At 53.5% G+C, this 13,472-nt stretch overlaps 4 protein-coding genes and 1 non-coding gene across 5 annotated transcripts; 1 reads left to right on the forward strand and 4 right to left on the reverse strand.

The window, feature by feature from the left end:
- Positions 1-3,598: 3,598 nt before the first annotated feature.
- Positions 3,599-5,278, reverse strand: HD553DRAFT_310199 (uncharacterized protein). Its single transcript, XM_046179818.1, has 4 exons — positions 5,139-5,278; positions 4,846-5,078; positions 4,192-4,779; positions 3,599-4,114 (listed from the first exon to the last, which is right to left on the reverse strand). The coding sequence occupies exons 1-4, from the start codon at positions 5,217-5,219 to the stop codon at positions 3,937-3,939; spliced, it is 1,080 nt and encodes a 359-aa protein (XP_046037128.1). The 5' UTR covers positions 5,220-5,278; the 3' UTR covers positions 3,599-3,936.
- Positions 5,279-5,412: 134 nt separating this feature from the next.
- HD553DRAFT_t49 lies at positions 5,413-5,506 on the reverse strand. The gene has a single exon. It is a non-coding gene; the product is annotated as a tRNA-Asp (tRNA).
- A 764-nt stretch (positions 5,507-6,270) lies between these two features.
- On the reverse strand, positions 6,271-7,329 carry HD553DRAFT_271560 (kinase-like domain-containing protein; the record flags this gene model as incomplete). Its single annotated transcript, XM_046177720.1, has 2 exons — positions 6,271-6,469; positions 6,758-7,329. Coding segments are annotated over 2 exons (771 nt in total), but the record flags the coding sequence as incomplete, so codon positions are not given.
- A 2,117-nt stretch (positions 7,330-9,446) lies between these two features.
- On the forward strand, positions 9,447-10,652 carry HD553DRAFT_310202 (uncharacterized protein). The gene is made up of 2 exons (XM_046179819.1): positions 9,447-10,132; positions 10,283-10,652. The coding sequence occupies exons 1-2, from the start codon at positions 9,666-9,668 to the stop codon at positions 10,524-10,526; spliced, it is 711 nt and encodes a 236-aa protein (XP_046037130.1). The 5' UTR covers positions 9,447-9,665; the 3' UTR covers positions 10,527-10,652.
- Positions 10,653-13,025, reverse strand: HD553DRAFT_335028 (uncharacterized protein; the record flags this gene model as incomplete). The annotated part of the gene is made up of 7 exons (XM_046182177.1): positions 10,653-10,756; positions 10,819-10,927; positions 10,972-11,554; positions 11,937-12,175; positions 12,275-12,419; positions 12,777-12,835; positions 12,890-13,025. 7 exons carry the CDS (start codon positions 13,023-13,025, stop codon positions 10,666-10,668), a joined length of 1,362 nt encoding a protein of 453 aa, XP_046037131.1. The 3' UTR covers positions 10,653-10,665.
- Between the last annotated feature and the right edge of the window lie 447 nt (positions 13,026-13,472).

The raw sequence follows: 13,472 nt of genomic DNA on the forward strand, positions 1-13,472 counted from the left end.
CTGATGCACATAATATCAGTACTGCAACGCGGAAGTCAACCGTTCTAGAGTTTCCGGAGGATGAGATACTCACGCAGACATGAATTGCGTTGCTCGAACCCTTGACGATTGGCGGTTTCGGTCGATGCTTGATGTCTTGATGCGTAAAGTCTTGAGGTCTTGCAGTCTTGAGGTCTTGAAATCTTGAAGTCTCGGAAATTTTTCATGGCGAAGTATAGCACGAACACGGCCAGGGACCACCGGTATTCCATGGCGTGAATTCGACGAGACGACGCTGCGAAGAGACGACCGCCTGTGAGGATCAAGTTCGCCGGAAGGATGAAATGCGGTTAATGAGGTGTCGTTGTGTTGCAAGGGTGGGGGGCATCCTTGTCTGACGTTGGTTGTCGAGAAAAGGTAGGAGTAGAGTACGAAACGGAAGGGGGACGCGAGGTCGAGCCCAGCCTTTTATATCCTTCCGGGGACGCCTGGAGTGAAAATTCTCGAAGGAACGAGCCGCGGAGCGCAGCGTGCGTGGAGGTGAGACCAGCGAAAAGCGCATCGCCAGCTCCATGTGCTTGAGCGTCGGCACGCGCTGTACTAGAGAACTTTTCAGATTCCGGTCGGGGCTAAGAAAATGGCTCCGGTTGCTTTGACGTTGCAAGTCTCCTTGCTCCTTGACAAGCACGCTTGTTCCGAGTCTCTGTTATCGAATACCCTCGCTGTCAGGATGACGATACTGAAAGATCTTAGCAGTACGAATTGATGGACTGCAGGTTGCTGAGCTGCTGAAACGGTTCCCCTATCTTTCCGCGAGACGAGACAGTCCTCCTACGCGATCAATCTGATGATGCTCGCGACGGCTGTTTGATCAGCGCTTCCAGTGCACCCATCCTTGATGTCCGGTATGATCGGCCTGATTTGAGGTCTTTTATGCCACAACTCCATGACGAGGTGGATCGTATACGCTGTCCGTGACCGGTCTAAGACAAAGCGACGTTACGAGAACCTGGGTCTGAAGCAAGCGCATCGTACCGTCCGGCACCAGCGGTTGAACCATGAACCGCTTACGGAATCGGTGAACGTCGGCTGACTTGGTCAAAGCAGGACACGGCATTTTGGCAGGCCTTCGCTTGACGATCCACACAGAGCTTGCGATCGTTTCTGAACGCAACGTCGGTTGCGATGGTTTTTCCTTCTGTGTACTCGCAGGATTCAGCGTTCGTCTCTGATGGAGACTTGTTTATTCCGACGCTTTTGTCCCAGCAGCGAATTGAGTAGAGGAGATGTAGCGATTTTCCTGCTCCAACTTCGTGGCAAAAATCGAGAGCGTCTGCTGTCGTTGACTCCCTCACGTATCCTGTTCGACCATTGCGCACGAGATCTCCTGTTTCTCGACCGAACGATCGTTCTGCATCTCCCTCTTAGAGATTCTTGACGATAAAAGTATCCTAATGCTTGCCGGTTGCTAAAATGTAAGGCTATTGAGCCAGATAGTCAAATATGCTGCCAGACGATAGTCCAGCGTTCATCATCGTCTAGTGATGTGACATGCGTTTGCAGTAATACGTGATGCATTCGTTGTAACACGAAAGAAGCGAGTTGAAGTAGTTAGCATATACGAGATACTGTGAGTTACGAGGGGTCCAGAGGATGTGATCCTTTAGGTCCCGGGGCAAACTCCTGCTTGTCATACGCCTGTGAAAAAGATACGTCGCCCCTCCCACGCACGATTGTTGAACGATCGAGCATCTTGCTGCGCAACTGATCGGCGTTCGTGAGTGACCCTTACCTAGCTTCCAGATATTCAAGAGAATAGCTCAGCGATCGACGTAGCAGCAAGGCTTGAAGCTCTGTTTGACTGAGCGATCCTCGGGTTGTGTAATATATTCTGCGACTTTGCGGTAAAGGCGAGATGATTCAGCTTGACCGCCCAGAAACATCAACATCAGCAAAACACCGTAAGCTGAACCCGACCGTCCACTATCGCCATTACATGTCATTGGAGATCGAGGCAACAGTGGAAACTAAACTCGATATACAAGTCAATTGGAAAGATCACAAACCTCCGCCAGCCGCTGATCCACCTCGCTTAGACAGCCTGCCTCGGATCGCCGGCAGATCAACTTGAAACGACGATCCCGAAGATCTCTCCCCGTTGCTACTACCGATGGTTTTCAAGATCTACCTGATCCAAAGCAACATGGGGTTGTGTCCTGATGCTCTGCATCAAAGCGATGAATATTGAATGGCATACGGACCCAAGTGGACGGACAGGGTCCGTCACCAACGAATCATAGGGGACCTGACATCAATCGCTTCAAGGCATTTCAAAAACTAAAAAATAGACATAAAACGACATTCATGTTCATCCATTTAGCTGGACTTCGGAAGAGCGCACGAGAAAACAAGATGAATTTGGAATGGAGATGACGCTCGAACGGCACCGAATTTATCGTCCGGAAAAGACCCATTCTTGCTCATAGGCGTGATCGTGATCTAGGATGGGTCTGCTTCAAGTCATCACGAGGATTGGCAGTCTGAGGGCAAGCTGTCATTCCCCTCGAGATGTTTGTAGAGAGAGTCTTCGGAAATCAACAATCGGGAGTGACTTGTCTGCCCATCAATCGACCCCTTTGAGTGGGGTGCCGAAGGGCTCTGCCTCGTCCGGAAGTGCTGCCAAAAAGGCTGTATTCAAGCACGAATTGCTTACGAGGTCACTACGTGGTTGCCAAGAAGAACGGCGAGTACTTACAGATTTGAAACCAGTGGATTTGGGAACGCGATCGCGGGTTACGTAAGGCGCTCCCGAATCTTCTGATGAGCATCCAAACAAGACCGCTATCACTTCGACAGTTAGATTCGTCAACAAGACATCCAGGTCGGGAGAAACTTCTTCTTCACCTCGTACGGTAACCCACCCACCCTTCCATCATAATCTTTAATCAACCTTCTTCAAACAACTGCCTGGGCTGCTCGAACCGAGCCTCCGGATACCCCGCGGCGGTGTTTTGGCCATATACCCTCGGTCGCTAGAAATCGGCGAAATGTCCTCGCATACCATCGATCTCACCACCGTGTCTGACCACGAAGGAATTCCCTCCGACTTTATCGACCGTACCAGCTTATCTGACAATATTGTCGAGCCCGTAGTGAGTATTCATGATCCATGGTATTCGTCTCACGCTAATTACTCTCGCAACCTGGTCTGCTCAGAACCGCAGAATGACTCGGATGCCTGGTATCCCTCAACCTCTCCGCTCACATAACAATCAGGCCGGACGATGGCAGTCTCGCGACAAGTCGCGATAGGACTATTGCAGGGATTCGATTGACGCGAAGGAGGACAAGGAGGACAAGGAGAACCAAACGAACAGCTTCGGCTTGGCTAATCGGGTTGGCGCACCGTCCCGCCATCATCAGAACACGGCTCTTCCATCCGGTTCTTCGACCCTCCATCCAATCCGTGCCGAATCGCATGCCCTGCTTTCGTTGCAACATCATCGTCACCACCAGCATCAATATCAGCAGCAAAAGCAGCAGACTGCGGAATCTCGAAATCAGCCCGCTTCGATCATGATGAACTCTTCATAATTTCACGACAGACATGTATCTACCCATGCCTTCTCTTGCATGACATTCTGATCCCTCTCGGCATGCGGAGCCTCGGCTCCAGCCCTCTTCTACCACCACAATCATTCCGGGCCCACACGAAAGACGTGCATATCCCACGCCTTTGCCGTCATAGCGTAACCATGCTCAGAACGCGCACTCCGAGCCCTCGATCATTGCTCCCACCGATGCGCACAATGTCAACCCCGTCACTCGTGGCTCGACAGCCGCTTCAGGACGTCCTGCCGGGATTAAGATTGCTGTTCAGACGTTGTGAGAACTACTGAACTCGTGCCAAAATAGTGGACGTACTTAGAGAGAGTATATGTCAGGAGATCGGTGTATCTATCGTCTAGCGAGATAGTTTCGGCCCCTTTGTTGCTTCTTGAGGGCATGGATTCCCATTGGCTTCGTCTTCGTCTTGATCACTTGTTTGTTGGGATTCTGAATACGAGTCCAGGCGAATTTCATCTGCCTGTAGACTACGTTCATAACCCTCTTGCAGTACGCTTCTTGAGCATAGCTGCGAAGGGAGCTCTCGGAGCATCAGCGGCTATTTTCAGGGTCACCTTCTCCGTGCTGATGCGCTGGGCGACTAACCTCAAACTCAATCCGTCAGTCATCTCGATGTACTGCGATCTTCGGCCAGAAGGTTCGGTCGGTTGTTCCGATTGCAGGACGCGATAGATGTAGACAAGAAGGATCGGATAGTCACACAGAATGACATGATGGGGCGTGCCTTTGCTGAGGGGAGGAAGTCCGCCGAATCTGCGAGAGGGTCCGGCAGCGGTGGGAGGAGGGTTGTGGTGACGGGAATCGTTTTGGAATAGTTCGTTGCGAGAGATCCTGTTGATTGGGGGTTTGACGTCGGTAGTCTCGTAAAGAGCTGAGTCATGTAGAGGAGAGTTGCGAGGGAGATCTTTGGGAGATGGTTTGATGTCAAAGTCGGGGGATGTACCATTGCGAGAGATATTGTCGAAGGATGGTTTGATGTCGGGGGATTCGTCGCAGGAGGAACCGTGGAGTGAGTGGTCTTCGGAATAATGAGGTCGGAACAAGTCGATGAAAGTGTCGTGCATCTTGAACTTCTTGCCAGCTCTGGTCTTGACGTAGGACATGCCCCACCGATGGGCGTTCCATGCTGCGAATTGTTCGTCCTCTTCCTTCACGACGGGTCTCTTCACAGCACTGTTTGAAAGGATGTTTGCGACAATCAATTACGTGCAGCCAGTCCGGAGCTTCCAGTGCACATACGTCTGATCAATATCACGTTCCTTACTTGTGGCGATGTGTCTCTGAAGCGCCTTTTGCGGGATACGAAGCAGATGACAAGCATCTTGGTCGCTCTCCGTGATCCACTTGCTTCCTCCAGCCCATTTCTTCAACGAGGCATATTCGAGCTGCAGTTCGGATCCAAGCAATCGCTCATGAGGAAGACGTCGCTGTTCGAGTCTTTGCAGATCATTCGCTTCGGTAAGATGAAGCACCTATTTCATCGCTGAGCGTCAGCGAACTGGAACTTCGGAATTGCTGACCCTGAATCTCACTGCACCCATAGATCGCCTGCGTTCCAATTCCGCCTTGCCCGAACCGCCGCCATGATTGTTGAGGATCAAATTGACGTCCATAGCGTCGAAAAGGTATACCGTTGGCGATGGTAGCAAGAGTATAGCTATGTAGTGAATAGGTGACACTTTGATCTTTGGGGATCAATTTATAAGAATGGGCGTGCAGACGAAGCCCCCAGCTTTGATGACGACAGCAACTTCGTAAACACGTAAAAAACACAGCTTCGAGGAGAGTTAGCTAAGCAAAAAGAAACTCTCTGCCTGGGAATCGAACCCAGCGCGGGCGCGAGTAGTGTTGATAGTTGATATCATGACAAGCGCCAATGTTACCAATACACCAGCAAAGATGCGACTGACGCGTGTTGTCACTGAAAAACTATAACCTCAAACTATACATTCACTGAACGCTCGAACATCTCCACGGACCACAAACTCTGCTAAAACTCCCAATCAGACGTCGTGTAATCACAGCAGGTATCATGATTATGTCAACAGGTATATTGTCGTATTCATCTACCCTCTTGCATGCTAGTACAATCCTGTCAACCTCGTCATCTCACTGCCGCGAAGCCGAACGACCGCTAGAAACACCCGGCTGGTCTTCCTTCCGCCCTCGTGACCGACTTCGAGAGTTCTGTTCCACTGCCAAACGTCGCATAGACAAGGCGAGGTCATCCCCAGCCTCCATAACGCTCGTCAGTCCGTGACCTCCAGTACCCGAAGTGGGAGGCGTGTCGTACGCAGACCTCGGTCGTCGTGGAACAGACGGCGCCCGGCTGGATCCTTGAGAACTGTTCCTCGAGCCGAGACGATCGATGCTAGGCGGTCTAGGCTCCCGGCTGCGATCACGACTACGGTCGACGCTCGGTGGACGCAGATCACGACCCCGGCTGGTACTCCTCGTATCGCTCTGCGGTGAGACGCTCAACGTGTTGTCGTCCCGCCGACGGCTCATGCTCCTCGCTCGACTTCGGCTTCTGCTCCTCGACTTGACGTGTTGCCAACCCTGCAGCGCGTCCGAGCTTGCGAGCTGTTTGATGCTCCATCGTTTATGTTTATCTCCTTCCAAGCAACCAAGCAGGCATTCGAGCCATTCCGATCCGAGGTGAGTCGGGACCACCCAATCGCCACGCAGGATCTTCATCTGGAGCCGAGGATCAAACGTGTCCACGAACGGAAGACGCGAAGTGAGCAGGGCGTGCAGGATGATTCCCAGCGCCCAGATGTCTTGCGCCAAGGAAGGTCCACTAGGAGGGGCCGACAATATCTCTGGAGGAGCGTACGGCAATGAAGCCGAGGGGAAAGCCTTGCTCGAAGGCATCTTTTCACCCCACCGACCACCAGGAGAAGGCGAGTGCCGCACGTTACCTCGTCTACCCTCGACGAACCCGGACTGAGTGTGATGTTGCTGATGTCCATGTTGATGCTGATGTGGGTGCCCATGGTCCTGGCCGAACGGGTTCATCTGCCTATATCTCGACCTCGACCTCGACCCGGCAGCGCGTGATCGATCCCTCGAAGCCGGTCGACTCTCGATAATGACCCGTTTTCCTTCTGACCTCCCCCTGCCCCGCTCCTCATCTTCCCTTTTCCCCGACTCGCCATCTGCCCGACCGAGCTTCTGTGCCAACCCAAAGTCGCACACGCAGATGCTCCCGTCGTGTCCGACCAGAAAGTTGTCCAACTTCAAGTCCCCATGCAACATCCCCCCTTCCTCGAACCCTTCATAACCCTCATGAAGCGCCTGTACGGCAGCGACCACCCCTGGGAACCACTTCCGGGCCGTCTCCTCGCTCCCTCCGTCCCGCCTGACGACGTCCAACAACGACCCGCCGGCCATGTAAGGTGAGATGAGGTACGTGGCGTATCCGTCCGGGTCCCGATAAGTCTCCAAGAGCGGCAAGATTCGAGGATGCCGTGGAAGGCTCTTCCAAAGCTCCAGCTCGAGTTCGAAATTCTCCAACGACCCCGATGTATCGCTGAGATCGTCTCTCTTGACGATCTTGCACGAGAACAGTTCGCCCGTCTCGTCGTGCGTCGCCTGTCTGACGGTCGAGAACCCTCCTCTCCCGATGATCTTGCCCAAGGTGTATCCGAGGATCTTGGCGCCCTTTCCATCCGGGGCTGAAGAGGTCGTCGATACGTTGCTAGACAATTCCTCCGCTGCCATCCTAGAAGCAGTTTGGTTGAGCGAGAACGATCGATAGGGTGAAATCGATCGTCCATGCGCGAAACCCCCACCTCCTCCCGATGCATGCGACGGCGTGAACCTTGCTGGATACCCTAGACGGTCTTGAGGAGACACGCTGAGATTCCTCTCCTGACTCCTCTCGTTGGACGACTGCCTCGCCACCCTGCCCACGCTACTCTCCCCCATCTTGCCACCCCATCCGACTTCGCTCTTCATGCTCGTCCCTCTTCTCAGACCGCCCGTCCCGGCCGCTGACAAGGTCGGCGAGGAAAAGTTGGACAAAAAGGCCGAGGCGGGTGAGAACGGTTCTCCGCCCTGACTGCTGCTGTTCAGTACGCTAGGTTCATCGCCCTGCCGTACGCCGGAAAGAGCTTCCATGAGCGAAGTCTCGTTGATCTTGGCACTCCTCGTCGGGGTGGCCGTGGTCGTACCGCTGGCCGCGCCCTGGTTTTCGCTGACCCCTGCCCATCTCGAGGCCCAAAATGAAGTATGCCCCTCGTTGATAGGCGAGATCATTGAAGGTCCCGCTTGGGCTTGAATTTGATCTTTGCCGGGAGAGACGGGCAGGGTCGAAGGTCCTGGCAGATCTTCCATCTCGCTAGGAGCCGACGTGGAGAGCAAATGCATCTGTCCCGGCGGGCTCGCCGTGTAACTGTTCGAAGCGGATGCGGCGTGATACGAGAACAGGGGGTGCGAGGTGATGTGATCCGGGATGAGATTGCTATTATCGTTGTTGCTCAACCCCATCGGTTTCGAAGTCGGCGAGGTGGGTAGAGACCACGGATCGGGTTGACCGGGTCGTTCGCTATAAGGCGACCTGAGATCGGGCTCAGACTCGTTGTCGAGATAACGGTCCTGATGCTGATGTTGGTCGACGGTGCCGTGTCCCAACCAATCGCTAGCACTCATCATCCTCGTCATCCTGCCTGGAGGTTGAGGTTTCCAACGATCTTCATCCTCGACAATCTCCTTTCCACCTCCATAGGCGTGATGTTCCATTCCATAACCTTGATTATGATTGTGATGGTGGTTATCCGTGGTAGAAGAAGAAAAACGATTGGACGAGTACGACGACCCGGTCGGACCCGATGGAATCGGGATGGAAGGGAGGTTGGCCATAGGGACGGGTCCTGACATCTTTGCAGTCGATATTTTCTGTTACCTGGAACGGCTGGTTTGGGATGTGAAGGGTTGTTCAACCTCGTTCAGCGAGTCCTGTAAGCCTTTCGTTCTGTTCGATTCGAGTGGAGAGAGGCTTGACGAATGAACGGCGTGCCTCGACGGTGAAAAGTCTTTCTTGGAGATGAGAGCGCTCAAGCGGGTCTTGTGATCTAGCGATTCGGCCTGAGAACGGGTTGAGACACGATGATATAGATCTGCGCCCGGAAAAGGAAGAGCGTCCACCTTTGTCAACTTGACGCCCTGAATCGAATATCCAGATGCGTCCTGAAAACTCACCTCGTCCTTGAGCGAAATATCTACCCTAACCGACTCGTGAAATCTAGCTAGGTCGTACCGAGTTTCGGTCCGTGATGCCCGCAAAAGAGCCGATTGTTGCGTGTTCAAGCTTGTAATTGATCTATGACTAGGATGTACGATGACCGAACGTATAAGATCCTTCAGACGATCAAAGGGATCAGGATAAAGAGTTCATATAGCTTCACAAGCTCATTACCTCGACAGTTCTTGGTAGCTTGCTCGCTCACTTGATCGAGGATGAACGGGGGGATGGGATAGAACCTTCCCGGACAAAGGTGATTGCGTCCAAGGTGGAAACAAGCGAGACGGCGGTTTCGGAGGAAAACGCGGTAATCCCAATTGGACCGGACATCTACATTCGACAGAGCGCACATGCATGTCAGGGGGGAGATTAGCATTGGCAGATGGACTCAGCAATAGGTGAGTAGTACACCATGAGCTGGTTAGCCAGATGATGAGGTCGCACCTCGAGCGACTTCAATGTTTGAACCTGATCGCAACTTCTCGGGGTAAAAAGATTTCCTCTCGGTCATGACCGACCCCATGTGTGGTATAGGTGGAAATAAGACAAAACGCCTTGGGCCAAGCCAGGTTCGGAGAAGGGGGCACCGCATGGGAGATTGAGATACACGTCAGACCACCCATGCACCCATCATACCTGGCTCGAATCGATTGAACGACTAGTCAAATGTGAAACCAAGCTGAACAGGATCGAGATTATCAATCAACTTTCCTCTTCCAAGACCTCGGAAATCTAACTCATAGGTTCTAGCATCGTCTGCGACGACCACGCAACAGCAACGCCAGACCAGCAGCCTAGTTCAATCCATCCCATCATGTCGGAATCCACTCCCACCAACCAGAAATACAAATTCCGTCTCCTCCCTCTCGACCCCAAATCCCCCGAAGACATGCTCCAAGCAGCTCAACTCGCCGAAGCCGCCTTCGATAGCGAGAATAGCCTGTTCCAGCGGACTTACCTCGTCGACCCTTATCCCAGCCCGGAGGAACGAAAGAAGGGCACGGTCAAGCGGTTAACGTATGGATTGGGAAAGGGAAAGGTCGCTTTCAAGGCCGTCGTCGATGATCCGGAGAACGAGACTGGCAAGGACGGAGATATGGCCGGGTTCAGTATCTGGCAGCCTCCTGGTACAGGCTATAGGGTATTCGAGTCGACCGACCGAGAAAAGTTGACGGACGAGGAGAAGGAGGTCTACGAGCAGGTCGATCTGGACGGGTGGAACACGCTCTTTGGGAACATGCAAAAGTCACGGGAGAGATTGCATGGGGGAAAAGATCATTGGTGAGTTTCGGAGCTCTTCCTCTCCGTATACGGATACTCGTTCGATCTTCCCTCTTGCTGTACCGCCTTTCTGGTCAATCTCGTCTCAACCTCCATCGCCCTCAACTGACCCATTCGTTCATTCCGTCCTTGCCCGCTTCGTATCAACAGGTACCTTGAAGTCCTCGCCATCCACCCGATATACCAACGTCAAGGTCTCGGCAATACCTTGCTCTCCACCCAACTCTCTTCCCTCCCTGCCGACCAGGCCGTGCAACTGGAAAGCACCCCCGCGGGTCAGGGGTTGTACAGGAAGTTTGGGTTCGAGGTCGTCGATACGTTGAAGGTGGTCGGGAGGGGAGGAAAGGGGCTAGATATCCCGGTCATGGTCAAGAAGCCTTCGAAGACGGGGTGAAATGTGGAGCGACGGGTATAAAGTTGTCTATTTGGGACGATACAAGGCGACTTGAGCTGGACCCCGGTTGTACAATATCAAAAACGATGAAAGATACATCATTGTAGAGGTCAAGGAATGATACGGCGAGATACGGAGCTCAATCGTCCTCATCGTCGCTGACGTCGATGGGACACGCAGAACCACCCAGCTCGATGGGGTCGCTCGCGCTTCCGGGGGTCGTGTTGGGACTGCAAAGGGGAACCTGATGATCAGTCGAGGTTGGGTAGGAACATCTTCACACGAGACATACCCCGACGCAGCCTGGCTGCCGCTGTTGTCGTTCTCAATCTCGTGATCTTCATTCTTGGTCGAGTCGGGCTCGCTGGTGGTGGTGGTGGTGGTGCTGCTGTCGTGACTACCTGATCGTAGCAGGGATCGCAGGGCCGGTCACGACGGGCTTGACGTCCTCTGAGCCGAGAGCATCGAAGCGAGGGACAAGCGAATCTAGAAGGGGGGCTGCTGAAGTGTGGGCCGGCGGAGTAAAAGCCGACCAGTCCAGCTGCGAAAGTTCCTCCTCTAGAGCTACGTTTCTCAAGCCAAGACCAGTGTTGGAACGAAGGAAGATCGCAACCAGTAAAATCGGCTTTCCCTCGGTCAATTGGCGGATTTTGCTCAGGGCCCTGCGTAGAACCCCCCCCCTCCATGCCATCCAATTCCGCCTCGTATGGGCCAACATAGCCTCCATCTAGATATCGACTCGCGGCAAACCTCCTTCCTCTCCCGAATGAGAGACCCCTCTCGGCTAGCCAGGCTTCATAACGGCGAGTTGGGGAAGGTCGACCAGGCGGAGATTGACGACAAGGCACGGGAGGTTGTTGATGAGGGACGGGATGTTGTCGACAAGGGACGGGATGTTGTCGACAAGGGACGGGATGTTGTCGACAAGGGACGGGATGTTGTCGACGAGATGGAGACCGCCGACCACGAGGGGGGGGGTGACAGATTGTCTCCAAGAAGGAGACCGTCGACGAGGCGGAGTTGGAGAACTACGGTCACCACGCCGGGGACGGGGAGTATTAGATCGATGTCGATAAGGAGAGCGATGACGACGATGACTAGGGGGGGTATGTGAGCGATGTCCAGCCATGATGCGAGTGTTCTGGGTTAGGGGTCGAGTTCGAGTTCAAGTAGAGTTCGAGTTCGAGTGTCGGAAGGCTACATAACGGCAAGCAGGGGAGTTTTGACGAGGCCGAGATTGACGACGAGGGATGGGAGGCCGTCGACAAGATGGAGAACGCCGACCATGAGGGGGGTAATGAATTGTCTCCAAGAAGGAGACCATCAACAAGACATGCCATGTTCGATCTTCGGCTTGACGTCAAATCTATCCAACCTTCCTAACAACGAGCCGAGTCCGACGGCACCCACAGTAGCGGCACCCGCGATGCCGTTGTTCCTCTCCCACCTATCAGGCCAACCGGCATGGTCCTGTACAGCCTGTTGCCAGTCAACAAGGTTCTCAACTGCGACTTGCATACCGTCAAGCAGCCGAAGACAGATCGCATTCAGCGAGATCAGCCTGCCTTCGACGGCCAGCGCCGTCAAGTCCCGTTTTGCATGACCGAGAGATGTCGCGAGCGGCCAGCGGCCAGCGGAGTGCAGACGTGCTAGACGTGTGAATACTCTATGATATCATGATTCACCGGAACGACCGAACACCATAGCCTGTTAGTCGTCATCATCTCTTCTTGTTGGATCAATGTCACCCCGGTCATCGTCTTGTGTCTCCGTTGTATCCATCATCGTCAGCACCCAGCTCGATAGGGTCTCTCGCGCTCTCGGGAAGACCGCTCCTTGTATTTGGTGACGAGGGGGAGTCGTGATCACTCCGAATAGGTGGGAGGTACATTGCTAATGACATGCCTCGACAGCTCGGTTAGTCCATCTCCGTCATTGTAAGTGCTGTTGTCGTCGTTGCTGTTGGCAAGGGTTGAAGCCGTTGGTAGCAGATGTCCACATGGATAAGAGGGGCCTAGGATAATGCACTAATAATGATGATATCGCTGCTGCCCATGCTGTTGACGTCCGTACCTTTGACGCAGAAGAAGAACACAGCGAACTCAGGCGGATGAACAGGCGAAATATTCCGAGCATCATACCTCGGAAATCGGAGAAGCAGTGTTGCTATAGTTGCTGCGAGATACTTTGTCACAGATCCTCCTTGTATCGCTGCGTGGTATCTTTCCGTGGTCAACACTTCCCACTCACCCTCAAGGCAAAGCGCAAACTCTGCAGTCTCGCTTCGCCTATAACAGATTCATCCGATGCTATACAACCCCACTGTGGCCAACCCCTCATGTCATCGAGCGCCTGTCGCGCACCATCTTGATGATTGTACGAGTACTTTGTCGACTTGAGTTTCGTGTCTTGGGAGGATGATACTACTGGACGCACTCGGACAAGAGACTCGGCGGGTTCTCTACCATGGATCTTTCGTCGGCTGTTAGCACCAAGCATGTTGCTCCAAGCTTTGACAGATAGGTACCGTCAGTTTGGAGCGATACTGCCATCCCATTGACGATGGTGGCGAAATGTCGCTTGTCGGTCAGCCCCCTTTTTGGCTGCCACTCTACCTTGAGCGTACCTCCTGTTAGCGAGACTTCCAGATACGGTATGAGCTGGATGTATAGGCATCGAAGCGATCAGAAGCAAGCTCGGGAGCTGGAAGGACGACAAGGGTTCCGTGGAAGCCTTTGCGTGGCCATATCGCCCTGTTTCATATTAACACAGGCCAAATCGAAAGCAGAGTACGCGTAGCTAGACAGATCGCCAGGTATCATACACTTCCTAGATGGACCGCGCTGCCACCCAATATTGACTGGCTCGGCCCATAAGATGTCGCTGTCGCGCGCTTAATCTCGTCTAGGATAGCTATAAGCAGTGCTGCAGCCGTGCAGCTGTTCG

Source organism: Filobasidium floriforme (assembly GCF_021052385.1).
Source record: "Filobasidium floriforme strain CBS 6241 chromosome Unknown HD553scaffold_9, whole genome shotgun sequence".
Taxonomy (NCBI): Eukaryota; Fungi; Basidiomycota; class Tremellomycetes; order Filobasidiales; family Filobasidiaceae; genus Filobasidium; species Filobasidium floriforme.